At 44.1% G+C, this 25056-nt stretch overlaps 1 protein-coding gene across 1 annotated transcript; it reads left to right on the top strand.

Annotated features, from left to right (window-relative positions):
* Positions 1-901: 901 nt before the first annotated feature.
* On the top strand, positions 902-20669 carry AP1S3 (adaptor related protein complex 1 subunit sigma 3). Its single transcript, XM_033150260.1, has 5 exons — positions 902-1010; positions 11865-12043; positions 14918-15026; positions 17240-17377; positions 20261-20669. Exons 1-5 carry the CDS (start codon positions 1008-1010, stop codon positions 20294-20296), a joined length of 465 nt encoding a protein of 154 aa, XP_033006151.1. The 5' UTR covers positions 902-1007; the 3' UTR covers positions 20297-20669.
* The last annotated feature ends 4387 nt before the right edge of the window (positions 20670-25056 follow it).

Below are 25056 nucleotides of genomic sequence, written 5' to 3'. Positions count from 1 at the left end.
AGAAGATAAAGTCCCTACCTGAGAAGGAAGGCAAATCAAGTTGATGGATTCTGCCAAAATGGCTAAAATGACCTATAGAATCAGAAATCAGGAAGACCAAAAGTTTAATAAGGAATGGGGAAAATTTATAACTTATCTTAAAGACCATTGTAAACAGTTAGAATCATTAGTGGGATTGGAATATCACTTGTAGTTAAATGGTGAATTTTGGATACAATGGAGAGATAAAAGATCTGGATTATTATAAAAGATGCAGGAGGAAATGAAATGAGTAACAGTGTAGGCTCCACAAAGGGGAGGAGGGAAGTCCAAGAGATTCCTTGGAATCTAGTTTTTATGTTGGATATGTGACTGTAAAATTTCAGTCTGAAAAACCAAATAAATAAATTTCTTTTAAAAAAAAGATTATGCAGGGCAGGGTTTACGTGGCCCCCCAAATATTTTTATTCAAGTTGGCACCCCTGTTTGGGAGATGCCCCTGTCTGAAATCCTGGAGAGCTCTGTAAACAACAATGAGCTATGTGGACCAATGTCCTGACTCGGAACAAGTGGGAGATACTTATGTTTCCCATCTCTTCGTTACCGCTGCTTCTTTTCCTATAACTTTCTCCCCAAAGGAGACAAGTAGAACGCACGACTGCAATCTCCTCGGGGCCAAGACCCAACCTTTTGCTTCTTCTGTTCTCCTGCAAAGCGCTCGAGAACAGCAGCATCGCTCAGTAGGAGGAAAACTCTCCGGAGACTCTTTCCGCTTAGAGAGCTCCCTCCCCCTCGGTGCAAAGCGACCTCTCCAACCCGCCCCTGGGGCTGTTGCCGGAGTGACCCGGGAGGAGGAGGAGGAGGAGGAGTGGGGTGGGGAGGAGTTAATAACTTTCAGTTTAGGGCATTATGGGAAAGCAGGGCGAGCAGCTGGGAGTTCACCTGTGCTTGCGGGGGGGAGGGGGGAAGACCCGCACAGGGCACGGGGCTTCGAGCCACCCGGGGTGGGGAGCGGCTCTCTGGCAGCCATGGTGAGTACCCCCGAGGGGGAGCGCGGGCTTGGTTGGGCTGACACAGCTCCGAGGCTCCGGGGAGCCAGGAGGAGGAACTACCTGCTGGCGCCAGGTGAAGCAGCCTCCGCGCAGGAGAGAGGCAGGTCGGGCAAGGCTCGCCCTTGAAAAGCGCACAGAACACCTGCTTGGCTTTTCCTGGTCCTTTTTTTTTTTTTTTGCAAGGAAACGGCAACAGGACGCGCAGTTTGCAGGAGTTGAGGGGTCGGTCGGTTGCCCAGGGGGCTTTTCTCTTTCTGGGCTTGAACCGGCTATTATAGAGTTAAGCGACCCCCCCCCCTTTCCGTGTTCTTTCCCCCCGTGCGCGGGTATTGAACGCGCGCGCCTTCCCTTTCTGACATTGCAAGGGAGGAGAGGGCAAGAGTTGGGTGGCGCATATCTTCCTCCACCTGTTGCAGGTTCAGGGTCAAGGGGGCGGGGAGATAAGCGCCAAGTGCTGCAGGAACCGGGACCACCGCACCCAGTTTCTGTGTTCAAGCCCAGCCCTCATTCCCTTCCACTCAATTCAACAGAGGGATGTTGGGAACAAACTTTGCTGGAGCAGTGGTCAGCACAAGGTACTGTCCCTTAAATAAATCCCCTGGAGCGCTGTCAACAATAGGGGAACAAAACCTGATTTAAACTTGCCCCAAAGAACTAAAACAATCAAGTGCCATTTGGAAGTTGTGCAAGGGGTATATCAGGAGAGGGCTGCCATCTTTTAACAGCTGTGTGACAGGCAGATTTCCATCAGGGGCAGTCCCTCCTTCAGCTTTGAATGTACAGGGATGGCGAAAGCTGTACCTGACAGGTTTCCGTCTATCATGCAGGTATGAAGAGCAAGGGAATGCCACACCTATTTTAGAAAAAAAAAGTTAGCAAAGGGTTTCTCCCCCTCTCCAGCTAAGGTTTGGACGGGTTATTTTATTCTCTTTGTACTTTGGGACTCTAGAAACTGCTATACAATGATACAGGAATTTATTGCAATAAAACTTCCCTGGTTGGGAGTGGGATTAATTGGGAAGGTCTTACTTCACTATCTGGGTTTGGGAAATCATCACAGGTCAGAAAGGAACCTTCTTCTAGCTAGAAATGCCTCACAACCTCAAAGAGTTTTCTGACAGTAGTGCCGTGTGCCTTGTCTCACTTGCTCGAGACATCTACACCTGCCTGATTTGCATGCACCTTGGTGTGGTGGCTCCTCGTTTACTCTGAGCTTCTGCTTGTGGTATGCTGTGGCCTGCATTTAACCCACAGAGGGGATCCTTCAGAGTTTGGACCTTTGTGGCGATCCCCTGATTCCAGATGCAACCCTAACCCCACTTATCTGGGCCTGACCTCTGAGCGGATGTGGCTTAGTTATTTGCTAAAACTAAAATCCATTTTACCTGCAAAGATAGGGGGGCAGAACAGGGCCAATGCATTAATACTGCTCAGTGTGAAAATGTTCAAGGATAAGCAAGTAAAACAGCTCATCTGTTGAGCAACGAATGAGGTGGCCAAGAGTTTAGGGTGCCTGACGACATTCCTGAGCTCAAATCAGGTTCCTCCTGGCTCCACTCTTAATGGGTGACCCCTTGGCCTATCCACTTCATTGGTATGTGTAGTACATTTCCTTTGTAGGCTTACTGTCAGGTGGATTTTGACCCTCGATTTGCATGTGGTTTCAGTTGCCTCTTGCTCTCTCCCTTTTCATATTGACTTTGCTTTGTGTAGTTCAAACAGGCCCTTCAATTAATGGTAATGTGAGTAGTTTTATCTAAAATACTAAATCAATGGGAGGCTGGGTGGAGCCAACTTATTTGCTTTTCTAAAGCAACAGCCTGGTGACGGCTTTCCAAGAGATTTAATCCACACCCTTGGTTAATCCACACCCTTGTTCCACTTCGCTTCAGAAGGGACCCAGCGCAGGGACACCTGCTGTGCGTATAGAAGGCCCCAGGTCCCATCTCCTGGTCTGACTGGGAATGCCCCCAGTCTGAAATCGTGGAATGCTACCAGCCAGCCAGTATATGGCAGCTCCCTACTTTTTCCTCTTTCACGGTTAGGAATGGGAGAGAAGGCAATCACTTTCCTCTGGTTGCAAAGCTGCCTGATAGCAAGCCAGATCATTGGTTCATCTAGCTCAGTGCTTCTCAAACTTGTTGTTGGACTACAGCTCCCATCATCCTGGACCACTGGTCCTGCTATCTGGGGATGATGGGAGTTGTAGTCCAACAACAGCTGGGAATCCTCTATACCAGGCATAGGCAAACTCCAGATGTTTTGGGACTACAAACTCCAGATGTTTTGGGACTACAATCCTCTATACCAGGCATAGGCAAACTCCAGATGTTTTGGGACTACAATTCCCATCATCCCTGACCACTGGTCCTGTTAGCTAGGGATGGTGGGAGTTGTTGTCCCAAAACATCTGGAGGGCCGAATTTGCCTATGCCTGTTCTATACATCTGGTCCTTCCAGATGTTGTTGGACTCCTTATCCCTCACCATCAACTCTGCTGTTGATGGGGCTGAGTGGAGAAGTAGTCCAACAAGTTCTTGAGGGCCACAGCTTCTCCATCCTTGGTGGGTAGTGATTGGCAGCAGCTCTCCACGGCCTCAAGCAGCAGTTTCTCCCTACTTGGAGATGTCAGTGATTGAACTCAGGACCTTCTGCGTGTTTCACCATTGAAAAATGGGCCCTCTCTGCTGTTGCATGTAGGCCTGAAGTCCCAATGTGGTGTCTCTCCCAGTTTTTGGCTTTTGTGTGGTTTAGTTGGAGGGACACTTGGCTGTTTGGTCCTTGTGGGTTTTTTGTGGGGGGCATGTATAGCTATGTTTCTTGTTGCCTTTTCAAGTGTGTGTGGGACAGTCTAAGCATCATCCATTTGTTCTTCTGTGAAATGGGGTATTTTCTGGTGTCCATGACAGTTTCTTGGGTTTCCAGCTGTGTCCCATGGCCCAAAACTCTGCAGCATAGCTGTCAAGTTTCGGATTTGAAAATAAGGGATCAGCAGTCTCACCTATCCCATCAAAACAGGACAGGAAGCAGCAGCTGCTCAAAGGCAGCCAGGATCCGCCTGCCAGCTAACCCTATTGGCCTGCTGAGGGGCTCGGCGGCAACGGATAGGGGCCTATAAGCGGGAAACGGCTCCCACTTGCTTTCAGGGATCAGGCTTTTCTCTCCAAGTAGGTGAGGTCTTCCCACCCAGTCCCTGGCCAGCAGGGGAGAAGCTGCTTCCATTAAAAATGGGAAATTTAAGGGAAATAAAAAATAAGGGAGAGCAGCGGGAAACTGCTTAAAATAAGGGAGAATCCCGGGGAAAACAGGATATTTGACAGCACTGCTCTGCAGACCCTGCATGTAAATTGGATAACAATGGTTGCTGATGCAGTTTGTGTGGGGAGGAAGAGACCACCCTGCCTCACTAAGCTGCTTATATCTTTCCAACTGCAGGGAAACACCCAGGGTTGTGTTTAAACTCTTTGCCACTCGGTGTTCCAGAAGTCCAGTGTGACTCCAGAATCCGTGATAGGTTAGCTGAGGCTAGAGGGGAGGATTTACAAAGAACCATATCTTTTTTTCCTGTATGCATCGACCGTGTGTCAACTCCTCGTCCCTTTACTTGTGCTCTAAATGCTCCCCGTCCTTAAGCAGCTGCCAAAGATGTGGGGCAAAGCATTGTGTGATGAAATCGGGACATGGGCTACATTTTATGATGTGCTTTATGGCGTGGAGAGCTCGTGTGGCAGAGTGATTAGACTGCCACACTAGGACCTGGGAGACCAGGGTTCAAGTCCCCACTTGATCATGAAGCTCACTGGGTGACCTTGGGCCTGTCACAGCCTCTCAGCCTTGCTTACCTCACAGGGTTGTTGTGGGAAATAACTGCAGAAAGGTGAACCATGTGTGCCTCCTTGAGCTCATTAGGGGTGGGGAAAGGGGGTATAAATGCAATGCAATCAATCAGTGTCATAGAGAGGGAGCATATGGCATGGGGCCAGTGCTTTTTTCTGGGGGGTATGCATACCGCTAAACATTTTGTGAATCTTTGTACTTTTGTCCATTTACTGTATTTATTTTTCCCTGATTTGAACTACAAAATGGTGATTTTCTTGAGTCAAAATGAGAGTACCCCTAAACCTTTTTTTTTTTAAAGCACTGCATGGGGCTTTTGTCAAAAACAGCAGCCTTTGTATTTTGCTGTTGTAAATGTGCACTCTTCTCCGAGAAGCACATATTTCTTGAGCAACTCCACACCTAAGCTAATATTTGAACCCAAGCCTTCTGGGTCCAGTTCAAACACATGGATTTCTCATTTCATCTGCTTATCCCTGGGCAACGTAGTGCAATGCTTTCAGGAAAGTGAACTTGCAAGAAAGTTTCCTAAGAATTTGCTGATCACTAGTTGTTCCATAAAACATCTAAACAATACATTTTTTTTTAAAGAAAAACACCCACTTGATCGGTGACTCAGATTGAAAGCTTCCGAACAACTGTGTGAAACTTTACAAGCCTATAGAAGAGGAAAGGTGGTCATGTTGGTCTGTAGGGAAAACTCACAAAGTCTATATTAGAGCAACCAAAATGTCATCAAAATAATGTGAAAGGTTTCAAGTTTTGGGTGGGGATTTTTTTTTTTTTTAAATAGAACTCTTGATCTGGCTAGGCTCTGTGGTTTAACCCACAGCGCCACCCGCGTCCCTTTTGTGACACTTGGCTCATCCTTATAAAGGTCTTGTTCTAATGTGAACGTTGAAATTTTGCAGACGCGTAAACTTTTATTAAAGTAAAATAAATCAAAATGTGCACGTTGCCTTATGAAACATTGACTCTTTTTGGAAAGGCAAGCCTCGGGGGAGGCTAAGGCAATCCCAGACATTTTCTGTAGAGATGTAGCAAAGGATTTATTTCCACTCGAGAGTGAGAACCATTGAACTTAGAACATTAGAAGAGCCCTGCGGGACCAGACCAATGACCCATCTAGTCCAGTACCCTGTTCTCACAGTGGCTGACCTATGGGAAGCTCACAGGCACTCCCCCATTGCCCCATGATGTGAAATTCTGATATTCAGAGGCATGCTGCCTATGACAGTGGAAGCAGAACATAGTTATTGTGGCCACAGATAGCCACAGGTATCCTTATTCTTTTGTCTATAGAGAAATCCCTGCATCATGTGGGAGCAAAGTCCATAGTTTAATTTTCTCAATACTGTTCATAATGTATACATGTCATTCATGGTTGCCCTTACTCTCATTTTCCCCACCCCTAAACTAGTACCCAACCCCCAAACTCCAAACCTTTCCTCACAAGGAGTTCCAGCCTCACAGTCATTTTGGTTGCCCATCTCTGTGTTTCTCAAACTTGGGTCCCCAGCTGTTGTTGGACTACAACTCCCATCATCCCTGCCAGCTATGGATGATGGAAGTTGTAGTCCAACAACAGCTGGGGACCCAAATTTGAGGAAACACTGTGTAGCACAAATGTTGTGTCTTTTTGTGTCAGGCTCCATCCTCAAACCTTAGTCAGCCAAGGAGAGGAGAAAAATCAGGCCTCCCTCTCTTCCTGTTTGCTCACAGTACCAGGTAGTCAGTGGTACTGAATGTGGAGATTTGTCTTAATATAAATTTCATTTAGGGAAAGGCTGGAGGAAACCCTTCTGGTCTGCCTGCTTGATAATTCACAGCTTTATATTAGGTAGTTGTTTGCTCTTTTACATATCAGCTGCCTGCCCTTTGATTATTCAAATAAATTTAGATTGACCAGAAGACATGGCCCTTTAGCTGCAGGGAACATGCAATCTCTGTAGGAGAGATAACAGAACAGGAACATACCGTAATAGGGGGGAAAGGTGTATGTGTGGCAGAGGGAGAGATGGAAGGACAACATAACCCTGTTGAATAAAACAGTTACTGCTAGGTAGTGCGATATAGCAATAGCAGTCTGTATATAACGTAGTTGCAATGATCTGGTCCTCTGTTATCAGGAACAATTTTGTTATGTATTGAAGTTCTCACCCTAGGCCACTAGGGGTGTTGTGTATATAGTTTCACTCTGCCCACCGTGACTGCAGTTCTCACTCAGGTCCACATGCAAATGAAGGATTGAGAGTGCCATTCACGGATTGGGTAGCTAGAGAGAGTTGTTACTGTTGCATGTTACTGAGTACTATGTAAGCAGGCTGGCTCAGCCCTTCAGTTCAGTTCTGTTCCAGCCTGAGAATAAACAGAGCTGCTTGGAGAATCACTGTGTCGTCTGCTATGTCTACCCACTACTTAATAAATTTATTACCTGAATTTACTGTGTCCTTGGATCCATATGACTCTTTTATTTAAAAACCGCTCTAATATATCAAAGCATATGTTCATTTGCCTGTTGTTCTTGATTTTGCTTTGCTAACTTCTGTCTTCCTTTTGCTGCAGACGACATACTGTGCAGCCCGCCCACCCCCCACCCCTGGGCCCTGTGTGAGGTTTTGCTGCCAGCCAAATGGCTTCTTTGCTTTCTCAAGGGTTTTGCAGCATTTAGTATGACCTTCCCTGGAAAGGAGCCACATGACTTGCTATATCTCAGCTATTACTTGTTAAAATTCCCCTTGCATATACCCAATTTCCAGGGGAATGTTGTGCTCTTCTCCATTGCCTGTCCTTCACTCTGTCATGGAAACATTATCTAATAAAAGAATTGTTCTGTTACTAAGCCTGGGCCCTTTTGAAGAGGCCCAAGTTATGCACCACATCAGCCAGTGAAGGTGGGTTGCGTAGGAGAGGAAGGTCAGACTCTGCAAGGTAGGCAGGAGCAGGGGTCAGCAAACTTTTTCAGCAGGGGGCCGGTCCACTGTCCCTCAGACCTTGTGGGGGGGCCGGACTATATTTTGAAGGGGGGGAAAATGAACAAATTTCTATGCCCCACAAATAACCCAGAGATGCATTTTAAAGAAAAGGAGGCACAGTGGAGGCCTTTAAGAAACATGGTTTATTTTATTTTACATGCATTTACACCTAGAGCCTTTAATGGAGGGGGTGCAGAACATTATGCCCCAAGCAGCGTTCAAAATTCGCCTGGAGCATTTTGCACCTAGCTATCGGCCACTTGTGAACAAGTGAAGATACCCAGGAGCTAAGGTGGTGCCTGATGCCTCTACCATCTGGAGGTGCATGCCTGGGGATCCTTGGATCTTGACGGTTTCCACACACTAACAACGCATCCTGTAGAACTCTATCTGTTATATTTTATCTGCACAATCAGAATGAATTTCAGGAACCAGTTGTTTTGAAGTATTTATTTTGTACTCATTGTGTTTCCAGTGCTGGGTTTTAAATCCATAAAATATAAAATACTATCTGATATGTTGCTTCTCAATCTGGCTTCATGCTGATTGGGGTCCTTATAAGCTGTTCCAAATTCATGTCTTGCTAAGGTGTGAACAGTTGTGTGTAAGGTCAGACAATCCCCACTGTCAACACTAACGAAAACTAATCCGACACTAGCGAAGTTGCACTGATTTGAGCTGCTGGGAAGGGGGAACTGTGAAACACACTAAAAACGCACACCTATGTATGCCAGTTTCCTTTGCCTCTTCACTCCCTTCTTGCTATTTCCTTAAGCCCCTGCTTTGGTGTGTGTTGTCTTTATTTAAGCTGCATTCATACATAAAGTCCAACTCTGATGTTGTTAAAACAAAATAAAATAAAAAAATTCCTTCCAGTAGCACCTTAGAGACCAACTAAGTTAGTTCTTGGTATGAGCTTTCGTGTGCATGCACACTTCTTCAGATAAGATGTTGATGTTATAAGAATGTGCTGTGGTGAGCTTCAGACTTGCCTGCCCCCCCTTTTTTACATACAAGGGGGAGAAGAGCTGAGACTTCCACTTGCAGTTTGGACAAAAGCACAAAAACTACAAACAAATGCAGGAAACCGTGGTTTGCACAAACTATGAACTCGGCTAGATTGGTAAAGAAAAGGCTTTTTATATGTGTTGTATATGCATTATAACACTGTGACACCAGATGCTGCAGTGGAGTTCTGTTTTGGCCAACACAATTTCTGATACAAAGTTTAAAATGCGTTTAACTGAAATGCTTCTTTGTTGTGTCTAGATGCAGCCTGTGTTTAGGCAGGAAACCAGGAAACCACAGTTTGCTCCTGGAGTGATATCCTGGCTTGTTAACAACTGTTGCCTGTGAAAATCAAAGTTTCCTTTGTTTGGACATAATGGAAAAGTGATGCTTCTTACAAATCCCAGATGGAAGCTTTAGTTCTCTTCCCCTCCCAGGAGAGGGTCACTGTAGTGCATTCTCATTACAACACATGGTTTCCAAGCTCTCTTCAGGGACAAACACAATTTCTTAAATTAATATGCAAGGGGGATTTTGAGGATAAGTGCACTGGTTCTTGCTGCCCTTGTCGCCGTTCCACTGACCTATTCAGGCCTCCTTCTCCTTCTTTTGCCATGACAGCTGATCTTGACCCTATGCTCTAGGAGGGTTTCCATAGCTATTGACTCTTTCACTTCAACCTACAAAGTCAGAATGTTGCAATCATTCTAAGGTTGGCCACTTCCCCCAGCAGATGGAATACTTATGCTGCTGAATGTGGGGCTGGAAAAATATAAAAAACAACTTGTCGCATAGCAGGGATAACGAAATTCTAGTCCTGCCTTTAGAGCTTGTTGATGTGCTGCTTGTACTAATAATGTGAAATGATCTGGAGAAAAAAATAGTGTTAACAGCAACAACAAAAACCCTGAATTTTTTGCTGCCCTGGTGGCTTTACTATAAGTAGCTGCTGTGTGTCTCCCATGGCAACAAGTGTCTCTTACGGTCTCTTCCTCCTGTCACCACCCACCTTCCATATACACAGCATATTGCAAACAGATAGCGTTACTTCTGTTTCAGAGATGCAAGGTGAAGTATCCCGTGTAGATGGATGAGCAATCTGACTGAGAGCCAGGAGCCCAAATTAATTTTGACGACTGTTACTTAATTAAGCCACTTGTATCTCCCTTTTAATTATGTCACTGTGATGCACGCTAGGAGAGGGAACAGGAAAGCACGCTGTGTTCTCTTGTTCGCTGCTTTGAACCTTTCCTCTTGGACCACACATTGATCGCCTCAGGCTGAGATATATTGTCAAACGGGTGAGATGTCACTGAACCCAAAGTGACTCAGTTCTTTAAATCAACTGAAACTTTTGCTCGGGGCCCAGGGAGACTGAGGCCTAGAGCACAATACAAGCTTAAGATCGCCAAGAACTGTTGAGGCCTATGCTACTGGTGTCTTTGAACTCAGGACTGAGTGGAAGATAGACAGGGATTTATGGGTTAGGAAGTGGGAAGTGGGCACACCCTCTTCAGATGGGCTTCCTGTTATATGCACCTACAGTAATTCTGTCTATCTTCCTGAAAAGCTGAGACAATCTCAAGTCATGTGCTTCATTCATCTTGGAGCAGACAGTGGCCTTTGTCATCATTAGACTAGAGCAGCAGTGCACAGCCTTTGGCCCGTGGCAGGGGTCTGAATTTGGCCCACTTGGTTATTTCCACAAACCACACCCACTTGTCTTGTCCCTGGTGTTGTATGTGATACGAAGTGGGAGATAGGTAAAGTTACAGCCTTCACTTCAATATAAACCGCGTGGAAACATTTTTCAAAAGGTTTGTTGTCACCTGCCGTCATAAGGACATTTGGTGATTGATGGGTAGCCCACAGGGCTTGTGGAGATAAGGATCCAACCTGCGAGGTTGGAAAAGTTTCCCATCCTTGGAATAAAATCTACATTAGGCATGGGGGAACCTATGATCCTGCTGTTGTTCTTAGACCACAACTCCCATCATTGCCATTGACCGTGTTGGCGAGGGCAAATGGAAGTTGCAGTCTGACAGAGGGCCACAGGTTTATGTTTATTCCTGGTTTATGTCATATAACAGCCAGTTTCCCCGATTTGCCATGAAACCTATTGCATGACCTTGAGCCAGTCACAATCAACCTAACTCAAAAGTGTTTTGGTAAGTGGACAATCCTAATGTATAACATACAGACCTTTCTGTAAGCAGATTGGGATAGAAAAGTGATTAACAGATACAAAATATTTGCTTTTTTTGGTACATCATGTGTTTTCCACTTGGGAAGTCATGCAAGATATGTTGCTCTTGGAGAAAAAAGTGGCATCCTCCATGGTGCTAAATGTATATTAAATAAAATGCATTCAATGAAACCCCAAATCCTGCAACTTTAGGTGGCCTGCTGCCCCACTCTGACTGAGGTGTGTTCTGAACAATCCTGTTCAAAATCTGGCGTCAACTTTTGATAATTGCAGTGTTGGCATTGGGGGTATTTGGGTTTACCCAGAGAGGTGTGTTCAGCAGTCACAGGTATGCACTGTTTTTCTGTTCTTTTATGGTGGTGTTTGGTTACTGCAGGCATGAACCTGATAAATAAGGCCATTGCAGGATATTCACCTGCGACCTGTGTAAAAAAAAAGCACAGTTGGTTACATGGGAAAACAATAAGCTGAAGATCTTTTGAAGGACTATTGACATGGCTCTGACTGGAAGCAACCAAATGTAGCTGAACTTGCGCAACACATGACAATTGCTGGTTTAAAAGTTCAGGAAGACAGCTAGTTGTGTTTGGTTAAAGTACGCAATCTATGCTATGATTTAACATTGCACCTGAATCGGCCTGGGGCAATCCTAGATTCTCTTGAAACCATTATTATTCATCATTTCCTGACCTTTAAGCATTTTCCTTGATAACAGGGCAGATAATTTTACCTCAAATACAGTTTTGTTATTGTAAGTTGTGTTGGTCTTTGTCTCAGTATTACCCCAAATGGTTTTGTTTACTCTAGATGAAGTTTATACTGCTCTTCAGCCGACAAGGGAAATTAAGACTCCAGAAATGGTTTATTACACTGCCTGAAAAAGAGAAGAAAAAGATCACCCGAGAAATTGTGCAGATTATTTTGTCTCGCAACCAGAAAACGAGCAGTTTTGTTGACTGGAAAGACCTCAAGCTTGTTTACAAAAGGTGTGAGTAGTTTTACAAGTCGTCTTTTTACACAAAGCATGTCGCTTCCCGTAGAAGCAGCACAAAGTAACAACAAAACAAAATCAATCTAGTTTGCGTTGGTGGGGTGAAATGACAAACAAGAAGAACACCATTCAAAATGTCTGTATTACTTACCACTAGTAGGGAAGCCTGTGCCCAGTGAATCCCACTAATTCCTGTCATAAGAAACATGACATGCTTGTTTATATCAAAGGATTAAGATTTTACACTGGGGGGGGGGATATTTTTCAGCCCAGTCCATTCTGGGCAACCTTCTGGGGGCTGCATGCCAATGGATGGGACCAGAAGCAGAAGTTGATAATGGAGCAATAAATGTAAATATATGTTAGGCTAGTTTCTATGCAAACTCTCACACACCTCTGTCCTGCATCCAGGCAAGCAAAAGGCACAATTGCGATTTCAAGGACAAATTCCAGCCATGCAGAAACATTTGAGGGTGCAAAGTAGGGCTGGTGAGGCCTGTGGTTTGGGAGAGAAGAGTCCCAAGGGCCAGAGAAAGAGGTCTGGAGGGCTGCATCCTTGTTATAGTTCTAATTTTAAGGAGCATTATTCAAGATAGCGGAGGTGGCAGATGCATCAAGGGAATGAAGTATTAAACAGGAAATTGAATCTGGAGCCAACTAATTTGTCTAGAGGAGGTGCATCGACATCCTCTGGCAGGATGACCCGGGGAGGGGGCATGATATGGAGAGAGTCCCAAGGGCCAGATAAAAAACGGCCACATTTTGCACCCGGGCCTCGGGTCCCCCACTCCTGCTTTACATCACTTAATTGGAGCCAGCATTTGAGATGAGGAATGAACATGGAGAGCACCTCCCTCAGATAATAAAATCTACTGAAGTGCCTTTTAAATGAATGGGCATCAAGAGTTGCCATTAAATGCTGGACTCGCAATGATTTTCATGGGATGCCAGTGCATTGATCTTCCTCTGTATTGTTCCACTGGGTATTTCTGAATGCTGGAGGCTGTCCCAGTTTTAAAGGAAAGCACAGAAATGTTCAAACTTTCTGAAGCTGTCTTTCTGAGCATTGTGTGTGAAAGAACGTTTGGAAGATCATAGCTCGACGGAACCTTGAAGGCGATATGATAAGACCATTGTTGCTTGTGGCTATAAAACAGATCAATCCCCTCCATATGTTAACAGGTTATGGTAAAGACAGTTTTTTGCCCTGTGTTGCTTGTGTTTCCCTTTCTAATTTGGGGGTTTGGGGGTGGGATGAAGACTGAGGAGACTGCTGTTTATTCTCTGGTGTTTATTCTCCAGCAGTGGGATGGCGGTGGTGAAATTTGTGAGGGCGATTGTGCAGAAAAAGACAAGTTAAACGCACTCCATGGACCTGATCCATGAACTCCCCTCATCCATATGCTATTTTGAAAGGGAAACCCAGACCCACACAGAAAATGACATATTTAATATAATTTGGAGTTTGGTCCTTGGTATGAAGTGCTACAAAAACGTATAAAACTTTTGTGCCCATATTGTGTAATGTAGCAGGGTGGGGAACAGGCCCCAGGGCCAAATCAGCCCTCTAGCCTGTCTGCCCTACCGTCAGAACTTGGCCCAGGCTGCATCCCTCACAGACTCTGCTGGGCATCTTCCCCTAGATCAGGGGTCAGCAACCTTTTTCAACCGTGGGCCGGTCCACCATCCCTCAGACCATGTGGTGGGCTGGACTATTTGGGGGGGGGGTGAACAAATTTCTATGCCCCACAAATAACCCAGAGATGCATTTTAAATAAAAGGACACATTCTACTCATGAAAAAACACGGTGATTCCTGGACCGTCCATGGGCCGGATTGAGAAGGCAATTGGGCTGCATCCGGCCCACGGGCCTTAGATTGCCTACCTCTGCCCTAGCTATTCTGCCTTGCTGCAATGTGTCCTTGAACTGTGATCACTCTTGCTTGCAGAATAGAGGATAGAGAGTGGTGTTGTCTGGCCTTTCCTACTTTTGCCACACCCACCACTGATATGTGGCCCTCAGAAGGCCTACCCCCATGAGGGAATGTGGCCCTTGGATTGAAAAAGGTTCCCCTTCCCTCCTATAACAAGATAAAAAAAATACATATGTCAGTGCTTGTAACAAGGGGGAAATGTTTTTCTGTGACACAGCCTTCAGTTCTTTCAACAGCTGTTGTCCTTATCCAAGCTTAAGGTTACAGAAAAGATGTGTGAGGACCAGTGCTTTTTTCTTTCTTTCTAAAAAAATGTTTGGGGGTACTCTCATTTTCCTACTCATATTGAAATACGGCCCCTCAATGAGGCCAAATTTGATTCACAAAATGTTTAGGGGTATGCGTACCCCTGCGTACCCCCCAGAAAAAAAAGCACTGGTGAGGACAGTCATAAGGCTGAGTGGGCAAGTCACACCCCAGCATCTATATGCACTGTGACCATTATTCCCTTCCACCTGTGCCTTTGAGAAAAAGGAGAAGATATAATACCTGCCCTGTATGAAAGCATCACGAAAAGGAACACAATTATAATAGCATCGGATTATATGCTGTGAGAGATTTATGTGATAAATAGCAAGCTTTTATTTCCGATTCCATTATCTTTACTTCTGATTATTGCACAAAAAACTGTCCACGTTTGCATATCTGAAATTATGTTCATCCTGTCATTTTCATTAGTGCTGGCAAGGAAGTCAGATGGATTTATATGAAAGGCCTAATTAATTAAGGGCTATTCTCCTTGCTTTTGAGATAAATTGACTCATTATGTGGAAAAGCAACCGGGGGAAAAATATTTCAGGGTAACTGACCGTGTAAGGAGCATTAATATTAATGCTGATAGGTCTCAATATATTTTCATATTTTTAAATTTCAGGTATGCTAGCTTATATTTCTGCTGTGCAGTTGAAGAGCAGGATAACGAACTCTTGACCCTAGAAGTTGTCCATCGTTATGTAGAGCTACTGGACAGATACTTTGGCAATGTAAGTTTACTAGGTTTCCCCCGGAAACACCTGCCTCTGCTTGTTTTCCTTGTCAGATATTTGTCGAGTGTTGTCTGTTGTTTCTTCTGTCTACAGAGCTGACTCGAGATTCCCTGCAAGGTTTGTTTGTGTTTTGTTTTCAGGATAACAGGTTTTGGCCATTTTCTGTAAAGATACTCTGTTTCAACTGAAAAGAGTTCTTGGAAAAACTTTGCTATGAAAACAACCACCACCACCTCTGGAGGGCCATGGGTCCTTCCCAAGTCTGAAGCGTAGGAAGCCCAGTGATTCTCAACCTGCTGCTATTCTTGGACAGAGACAACCTGGCCAGTTATCTGTGCTCTGGTAATCGAGTCTAGAGCATTGACTACTGCAATGCTTTTAATGTAGGGCTGCCTTGTAGCTTTCACAGAGTTCTACAATTTCATTGTGCCTTTATATTGGAACTCACTTTTTCATTTCATTGAGAAAGGTGGGAGAGAAATCCACAGGATAATTTAATGCATAAATAGCAAGAGGCTCCTGTTAATTAGGAAGGTCTTTCATTCCACAGACCGCCTCTTTTGCAGCAATAAAATCCGCCAACAGCTGAGAAACATCCCACTCCAGCTTTCTGGTATTGCAAAGCCACCTCCAGGGCTGTTTGCCAACCCCCCACCCCACCCCCATTGCCTGTCTGTAGGCTGATTATTTGCCTCTCTGGTCCTCCACATACAAATAAGGCTAAGCCTTTATAAAAGTCAGAGCAGGAGGAGAGAGCAAAAACAGCCGGGAGCATAAATGGAGATAAATGGGCAACTGAGCAAAGTTCACGTTGAAACATCTGGGGCTGGGTGAAGCTGTTTTTAACTGGAAGGAAGACATGATTAGCGGAAATGCTAAAACAACTTGGAAATCGCCAAGAAAGACAAATGTGTTACAGAAATAATGGTGAGCATGAATAAATACGACACTTAAAAAAAAAAAATAGGTACACATGCACACCAGTGAGTTTTGGAGTAAAAATTAATTCTGGCTTTCCTGCACAGGGTACATTATAACTATGACACCCCACAACTGCTTTTGCATGGTGTTGTCCATGCCCCTCTACAATAGTTTGGCTGTCTTCCCCTGCAATAGCTTCTCCTCACCCAGTACTCAAAGAGCCTCTGTGGTGTAGTGGTTAAAATGCAAGACCAGGACGTGGGAGACTAGGGTTCAAACCCCAACTCAGCTCATGAGGTGATTTTGAGCCAGTCACTGTCTCTCAGCCCACAGGTATATGATTTGGAAAGTGGGGGAAAACCATGTACAGTGGTACCTTGGTTGTTGAACAGCTTGCCTCCCCAACAAATCGGCTCCTGAGTGCTGCAACCCCGGAAGTGAGTCTTCCAGTTTGCAAACGTTTTTCGGAAACCGAACATCCAACGTGGCTTCTGCGGCTTCTGATTGAGTGCAGGAAGCTTCCTGCAGCCAATTGGAAGCTGAGCCTTGGTCTTCGAATGGTTCCGGGAGACAAACGGACTCCCGGAACGGATTAAGTTCGACAACCAAGGTACCACTGTATGCCACTTTGAGTACCATGGAAGGGAGGTGGGATAGAAGTCAGTTAGTGAGTGGCAGAGAAGTTTAAAAATCAGTTTGGGCCATTAATGGGGTAAACCGTTCTGGGAAATCTAACTGAATAAATGCACTGGGCATTTCTGGAACACTGCAATGCCTGAGGTGCCAGAGTATGATGAAGTCAGTTTAATATAAAGGTTTGGCACTGTTTTGGTCTAACTCAGGGTTTCCCAAACTTGGGTCTTAAGGTGTTTTGGACTACAGTTCCCATCATCAGTGACCACTGGTCCTGCTAGCTAGGGATGATGGGAGTTGTAGTCCAACAACAGCCAAGTTTGGGAAACCCTGATTTAACCCTATACCTATAGGACAAAACTGAGTGAAGGATAATGCAAACCCTGAGTGAAAGGTCAGAGGTAACTTGGTGCACGTGTGTGCAACTGAAAAGGAACTTGGTGGTTAAGGAAGTAAAATGATCATGGGATGCTGCCTCGCCTTTGAAATATTATCATGTTGAAACCTCCTTAATGCTTTCAGTCCTGTGTTTCCATTGTTCTCTGCCTGCCACCAGGGTGCACACACAGAACAGTTTTTTGATGAGGCTGTGCACATAACCACACTCAATGCTGTAATAAGTGTGCCTGAATATTTCTCTCTGTAATCCTTACCAGGTGTGTGAACTGGATATTATTTTCAATTTTGAAAAGGCGTACTTTATTCTTGATGAGTTTCTGATGGGAGGGGAAATTCAAGAGACTTCCAAAAAATCTGCAGTGAAAGCTATAGAGGATGCTGATATGTTACAAGAGGTAAGAAGAGGTAAGAGAGATATGAGAGAAGCTAAATCCAGGTCTCTCTCACTCTCTCGTTATTTTATTTTTTTCTCTTGATGCCCAGGTTTATTGCTTGAGCTGTAGGTCACAACCAAATGAAGTCTACAAATGCCAGGTGAATGGAATAAGGCAGACCACAAAAATATACAAAGCTACAAACAAACAAAACCCCCATTAAAATAAAATATCCTTAAAACAGCCTTTCCTAACCTGGTTCCTCCAGATGTTGTTGGACTCCCCCACTCCCATCTGTCCTAGCCAGTGTGACCAGTGGTTAGGGATGATGCACAATGTAGTCTTAACAACTGGAAGAAACAAGGTTGGTGAAGACCGATTTAAACAATCTTCATTGTAAATATTCATTCATACAGTGTAAAGTTGATTCCCCCCCTCCCGCCCCCGCCCCCCCCCGGTGCAGGAACAAATGATGCGGCTCTTCCAATAATTTGCTTGATTTTATTTGCTAATAAATGTTCTGCTGACTAAGTCAAAAGTCAAAGAGCATTAGGAGGTGCATGTTTTACAGCCTATTTTATCCATGTTCACCGAGAAATCTCATGGAGTTCAGTGGACTTATTCCTAAGTAAATATCCTTTGGTTTTCTGGTGTAAGTAGCAGCTTACTGGTAACTCTTGCAAATTATAAATAGCAGACAGGTGGGCAAAAAGATCACTGTTTCTGTGTGATTTCCTACCCGCATTTGGCATTCTGTAAACCCTGGCTCAAGCTATTCAGAAGCGCTTTGTGTTGGTTGTTTTTCTTATAAAAAAAGAAAAAGTGACCATCAGTTACTCACACCGTTTGCTGAATCCTTGATGGAATGTTCATTTCAGCCCTTTTAGTGTCTAAAAAGTGCTTGGCTATTTTTACTGATTTATTTTGCGCAGCAAAACGGAAGCATAAATAGCTGTCTGCGGCAACCTCTGTTTTGGGCCGAAAACAGACCTTGTGGTAAATCCCTCTTTGAGAGAGAATAGGGCAGGCATAGGCAAACTCGGCCCTCCAGATGTTTTGGGACTACAATTCCCATCATCCCTGACCACTGGTCTTGTTAACTAGGGGTGATGAGAGTTGTAGTCCCAAAACATCTGGAGGGCCGAGTTTGCCTATGCCTGAAATACGGCCTGTTATTCAAAAGCCTTGTGGGAGTGCTGCTCCCTCTTTAAACAGTCAAATATGGCGGACATGAACTGAAAGTGCCAAGAATAAATAAATGCTAAGGGAGATGTTTTTGGCACCTTTGCTCTGATCAAGCTGGTTATGGATAATAAGCCAGCGGTATTCAACGCTTCACTTATGTGCCACAGAGTGAATATCACTGGAATAAGCTAGCTGTGGTAATTGCAACTGCTGGCTGTGCAAAATAGGCAGTTAGACAGAGAGAGCACAATCCAGAACATATTACAAATTCCTAAGGACCTGTTCATACACTAAAGTTCCTGCCCATCAGAGTGGCTAGCCTTCCCAGGCAATGCATTTTGTGTGGATGGAAGTAAAAAGGGATCTAAATGTGTAATATTGGGACATAAAAACGTAAGAACCACCTGCGGGGATCAGGCCAGTGGCCCATCTAGTCCAGCATCCAGTTCGCACAGTGGCCAACCAGATGCCCGTGGAAGGCCTGCAAGCGAAACCTGAGTGCCACAACACTCACCCCTTCTGTGGTTTTCAGCAACTGGTATTCAGAAGCATACTGCCTCTGGTAGCAGTAGAGCATATCCAGCTACCTTTGAAGCCGCTGATAGCCCTTATCCACCAGGAGTTTGTCTAATGCTTCTAAAAAAAGCCATCCAAGCTGGTGGTCATCACTTCCTCTAGTTGGGAGCAAATTCCATAGCTTAGGTATGATCTGAGTGAAGAAGTACAGTCAAACCTTGGTTCCTGAAGGCCTCTGTTACTGTATGTTTTGGCTCCCGAACGCCAAAAACCCGGAAGTAACTGCTCCGGTTTTTGAACGATTTTGGGAAGCTGAACAGCTTCTGGGGAGTTCCCCCCTTTTTTCTCTATTGACTTTGCCGACCGCCCTTTGATCCTTGGTTGTCAAACGTTTTAGAAGTCAAATGGTCTTCCAGAATGGATTACGTTCGACAACCGAGGTTTGACTGTACTTTTTGCTGGCAGTCATATTCATTGGACCTCCGTGAGTTTTGGTGTTATGAGACAGGGAGGGGAAAAACCATGGGTACTTTTATACAAAAGTCCTGAATTGTGTAAGCTCTCCTTAGGCTGGTTGCTGCATCTGTTTGATCATTTTGGTTGGGCAAAATGCCGGTCTCTTGGACTGGGATATCTTTGAACCCTCAGCCAACATGATAACAGGAGTTGGTGGGAACCGTATCCATGACTCTGTGGATAGTGTGTCACATTTATCCCTGAGGTCATGTATATCCAAAGAAAGTCAGGATGCCTCATGGGGAAAATGTCTTCTGTGAGATTCAGCCCTAAGTGTGGTGGGAATCAATGTAAATGTAGCAGTTAGGACAGTAAAATGGGTCTCAGACACACTTTAGGGTTTTAGGATTTATTTATATATACCTCCTCCCATATAGATAGATATCTCACACATGCATGGAGTAGTGGATTTTTGAACCCTGTGATTTTTGAACCCTTGGCTTGATGGACAGCCCACCTGGCTGGGAAACTAAGCTGGAGAGGGGAATTAGTCTACTTATGCAAGTACAGTATTCATACTAATTCTGTTAATGATCTCCAATTAGCTTCGCAAATTAGCTGCAGTGCTCTAGATGTTCATAATTTACAAAGCACCTCTTGGTACCGAACCAATTGCCTTGCTGTCACATTATAGTCTATGCGTAATTTTAATAACTGAGTTAATAGCTTGATTGTTCTTTGTTGCAGACAATGGAAGAATATATGAGCAAGCCTGCCTTCTAACTAGAACCTACATAAACAGAAAACGAGGCTGCATACCAATGGTATATGTAAAAATCTGCCTGCTCCTGGATTTTATTTAAACAATGAACCCCTCCCATCTCAAACCCCCCTGAAGGGAGCTGCCTATGCAATAGTCAAGATGAAGGTCAGCCACAATAGCGCAAACATGTGTTCTATTTTATATGAGCATGATAGTAAACATTCTTGGCTGTCCTGATTGAATGTTTGTTTTTACGGCAATTTTTAGCTACCTGCCTTTCACTTCCAAGAAACGGATACTAGAACACTTGAAGGATATATTTATATGATTTGGGTCAGTTTTTCACCAATTCAGTGTAATTTTGTAAAATAATAATAATAATGAACCAACCAACCAAAAGCATTTATTTTGAATGTGGTCATTTTTCTTGGATTAATAATAACCATTTTGCAAAAATGTTGAAGTGTTGATGATTTCTCATTTTTGGATTGCTCTGAAAGCAGGCTTCAGTGCCAGATTTACATATAAGCTAAACAAGCTATAGCTTAGCGCCCCACTCTCTTGAGAGCCCCCCTTCCCTCAAAAATTCACTATTAATGTACTTCTTCTTAATTTCAATTCAACAATTACTTTGATAAAATACATATTTTGTTATGTGCAAATGGCTTTAGATACCTATTAGGTCCATAAATTACCATATAGCATACATTCAACACAAAAAACAGCGACAATTTGTTGTTGACAAAGGACAGCTGGACATAAAAAGGGCCCCATTACCTTCAATAGCTTAGGGCCTCATCAAACCTAAATCTGGCCCTGGCAGGCTTAATTGATTTGTCAGTGTGATTAGTTATAATGAGAATGTTAATACGCCGCATGCTCCCCTCCCACCACACAAAAAATACATTTTTCGCAACTAAGATAGAACTAACGTGGGACTGTATAATGGGTTGTATCCCAAAAAGTCATGCTGCAAGCATGAGGACTTGTGCTTGAATAATGGAACTTCTCTTCTCCCCTGCCCACCCCCACCCCCCAAATCTCTGGAGCAGAGAGGGAGGAAAGGTTGTAGAATAGTAATTGTCAGAGCCCTCCTTGGAATAATGATCAATTAATTGCCTGGAACAGAAGTGGCAAAATGTTCTCAGTGAGGCCCCTTCTCTTAGTTCACCCACCTCTTCCTCACTGCTGTTGCCATTACCCATTTGCTTCTCTCTCCCTCTTGGTCCAGCCCACAGAACTTTTTACAACCTGGTGGGGATGGGAGGGGGGGAAGCAAAATTGATTTGAAAGCTGGCATGTTCCAGTGCAAAGAGTGTTGGATGTGAATCATGGAACGCAAAGCTCAAGTCTCTCTGCTCAGCTATTATTTCAATTGATGCCTTGGGCAAATCACTTCCAGTCTTGTGTTCGTAACTGTGAAAAAGAGGAATTGTTATGATCTCCTTCCTAGGTTCCAGGAGAGGCAGTGTGGGTAGTGGCTTGTGGATCAGGGAGATCTGGGTCCAAATCAGCTTTCAGTATGAAGCTTGTGGAGCAACGTTGATCCAGTCACTATTTCTCTGCTTAACCTGTCTCTGTGGGTTTGTTGTGAGAGGGAAAATGGGCCAACCCCTTAATGGGTCACCTTGAGCTCCTCGGAGGGAGGATGGAATGCAAATGTTAATAATGATGGGCCCCGCTTGTAGCTTCCAGAAGCATCATATAACTTCATGCATCACTTCTTTTCTTGCCGCTGTTATCTAAATTCTCGGGAGAGCCTGTTCTGCGGTTTTAGCATAATGCTGCCCTTGGAAAAAAAAACAAAACCCAAACCCCTTCCATCTGTTTCTTCCGTATTATGTCAAAAGAGAGCTTCCAACTTCTTGTGGTTTTTTTGTTTTTTTTTTAAAGGGCTGTGCATAGTTCCCTATAAATAACTACAGATTAACATTTGGTGTGTTAAAATGTGCAGATGCTTATTCATGACTTGGAAACAAAGTCCATGTGTTTAAGTAAAAATGGATGATGGAAGCCTGAACTCGCTGACAGCCAAGGAATGATTAAGCAAAAGTAGGACTGCAGCAGATATTTTTAGTGGAACTGTGTCAATACGCCTTTTTAGCTTTTCCTCTTTTTCAGAACTGTAAAACTGTGGGCTGGAACACCCTTGTTTTGTGAGTTGTTGGGAGCGGAAGTCCTGAATCTGTCATCACGATATTCAGGATGCATTTCCAAAAGACGTCTGCAGTTGCCCTCTGCTTCAAAAGTGACAGCATCATATGTTCTTAACTATGTTAGTTAGATAAGCACAATAAGCAGAACTTACCCTTTGGGTGAATTTTACAGGTGCACATTTTCCCTGACTTCATATGAGAATGTAAAACCACAGGCTTAAGATATGAGGTGACAGGTCTGCCATCATTTGACTTATCATGCCAAAAGAAAGGAGTTTAGGGCTTCCTAGACTTCTCACTGGTTTGTGAATTTGGCCTCTTTCAACTGCCCAAATCTCAAATAGCTAAGAAAAACAAGCCAGAAATCTAGGAAGTCCCCAACATCTCCCTTTGGCATGGTGGTATGCTTTTGCCAGTCTCTCTTTCAAAATAAAACAAATTGAAATGGATCCATCAAAGTGAGAGTGAGATTGCAGTTCCTTGGACAAGAAAACTGTGTATTCTAGAAAGAGAAGAAAGAAAGAAAGAAAGAAAGAAAGAAAGAAAGAAAGAAAGAAAGAAAGAAAGAAAGAAAGAAAGAAAGAAAGAAAATAAAATTGCCTGTGCCAATTATCTGGGAGTCAGGGGAGGGAAAAAAGAGAAATAATTTAACACACGCATACCCCTATTTTCAATTTGCTTCTTGTTAATTTCAAAGTATGAGTCTGAATCTATGTGCATGCTAAAATGTTGTTCTTATGATAGGATGCATGACCAAGTCTTTGGTGTGGGAGAAGGGAGGTGTAATGGGCACATCACACAGTTCTCGATTTCCTGATCACCTGGTTCGGACATGACACCTAATTGTGACATTAAGCCACAATTAAAGTAAATTGGCTTCATGCGAGCAAGCAGTGGGTGCACACTGCTGAAACTGCAGGCACTTGGCTTCTCTACTGCTGCTGTGCTGCCATGGTTTAGCTTGTCATATTGTCCAAACCCAGGCACATGACCCGTCTTATCTCCAAAGGAGGTTTGTTCTTGGATTGGCATTCATGATTGGGGGTGGAGGGGAGAGGTGACACAAGCCTGGGTTCAGTCAACATGACCAGCCAGATTACCGGTATGTCTAGTTTTCCAACAGCACTGCAAGAGAAGGAACAAAGCAACTGCAGTTTCAGCTGTGCATGCAAGCACACTACTCATTCACATTAAAACATAGTTAAAATGTGATGGGTGAACCAGGCCATCATGTGTATCTGGTAGCTACAGCAGCATTGGAGGGGGGGGCACTGTTCACATGAGGGATTTGATATCCCTCTCATCATTTTGTCAGCAATATCAAAAGAGCTCAGCTTATTTAATGGAGACCTCTGCTTTGCGTCAGTGGCTCCAAGAGAGAGAGAACTAATAAATACCATTGTCAGTGTTCCACAAGATCTCCAAAATAAGCTATTCTTCCCTCACTTTCTATGGAAAGGCTGTGCTTTGTATTATTTTGAAACATAACTTCCTCCTAGACTGTTCTCAAGGTGTAAAGCTGCTTCCTAAGACTCCAGCCATGGAGTTCGTCAGTAATTTCACCCTTCCGTCAGAGTACAACGCTGCTCAGCAGAGGCAAAATAAAAACACGGTCTGATGTGTCCATTTGTTCAATCGTCCATTCGCTTCTCCTGTAACTTATGAAGAAACAATATGCAGGTCTCTATTTTTGTCAAGCCAGAAGATCACCCTGAAATATCAATGAAAGACGGAAGTTCAGAGTCAACATAAAGGTTGGCATTTTTCTAACGGCAGAACATGTTCGATTCTGCTTTGTTCCTTTTGCCTGCTGTCATGGAAACCTGTGGGCATGGAGAATGACTAATGAGGTGCAGGCTAAGAGGAGAAAGTGCCTCCACCAAACAGGACTTAGAGGAGACTGGTAATATACGGATAATGACAGAAGTATAGTCATTCCCTGGTTCATTTGTGAAGGATGCAAAACAGCCCACAAGATGACAATGACTTATGCCAGAATCTTCCAAGCACTTAGAGCAGCATATTTGCATTAGAAAGTGCCTCAAAATTCTGTGATAGGCGTGAAATATAAACATGCATGCTTTATTCTCTTGGCAGAATCTGTTTGGTTCTTTGGTCCCTTCATCTGTTATAAATATACAGACCTGGTAAATGAGGAGGAGCAAGGAGAGAAGAGCAAAGCATAGATCTGAGTCCATGGGTTAATAAAATTGCCAAATTGGCGAAAACAAATGGGGATAGATATACGGAAAGATAAATGGGCGTTGTTCCATATTGGATAATGCACATTGGGATGGCTCAATCTGATGTGGTTTCATCTGCACTGTGGGTATAGCTGGAGAAGCGCAATTTGCATCTGCCTTAGAATCCAGCTGTGAATTTGCATCTCTTCCACTGGTGGAAGAGGGACCATAGATCAGTGGTGGAGCATATGCTTTGCATGACAAATGTTTCAAGGTTAATCCTGGAACTTCCAGTTAGAAGGATCAGGTAGCTGGTAATGACAGAGACCTCTGCCTAAGTGCCACTGCTGCTAAGAGTAGACAGCTTGCAGCACCAGGCCAATTGCCCATCTAGAGCAGTATCCTCTTCTCAATAGTGGCCGACCAGGTGCCTGTGGGAAG

The sequence above is a fragment of the Lacerta agilis genome, chromosome 5 (assembly GCF_009819535.1).
Source record: "Lacerta agilis isolate rLacAgi1 chromosome 5, rLacAgi1.pri, whole genome shotgun sequence".
Taxonomy (NCBI): domain Eukaryota; kingdom Metazoa; phylum Chordata; class Lepidosauria; order Squamata; family Lacertidae; genus Lacerta; species Lacerta agilis.
This window is presented reverse-complemented; position numbering and strand designations above follow the sequence as displayed.

What these genes read in the sequence shown, in the direction of transcription:
- AP1S3 (XM_033150260.1), top strand. An exon ending in CTCAAGCTTGTTTACAAAAG is followed by an intron (nt 12,044 to 14,917) that starts GTGTGAGTAGTT and finishes TTTAAATTTCAG; the next exon opens with GTATGCTAGCTTATATTTCT. An exon ending in TGGACAGATACTTTGGCAAT is followed by an intron (nt 15,027 to 17,239) that starts GTAAGTTTACTA and finishes AATCCTTACCAG; the next exon opens with GTGTGTGAACTGGATATTAT.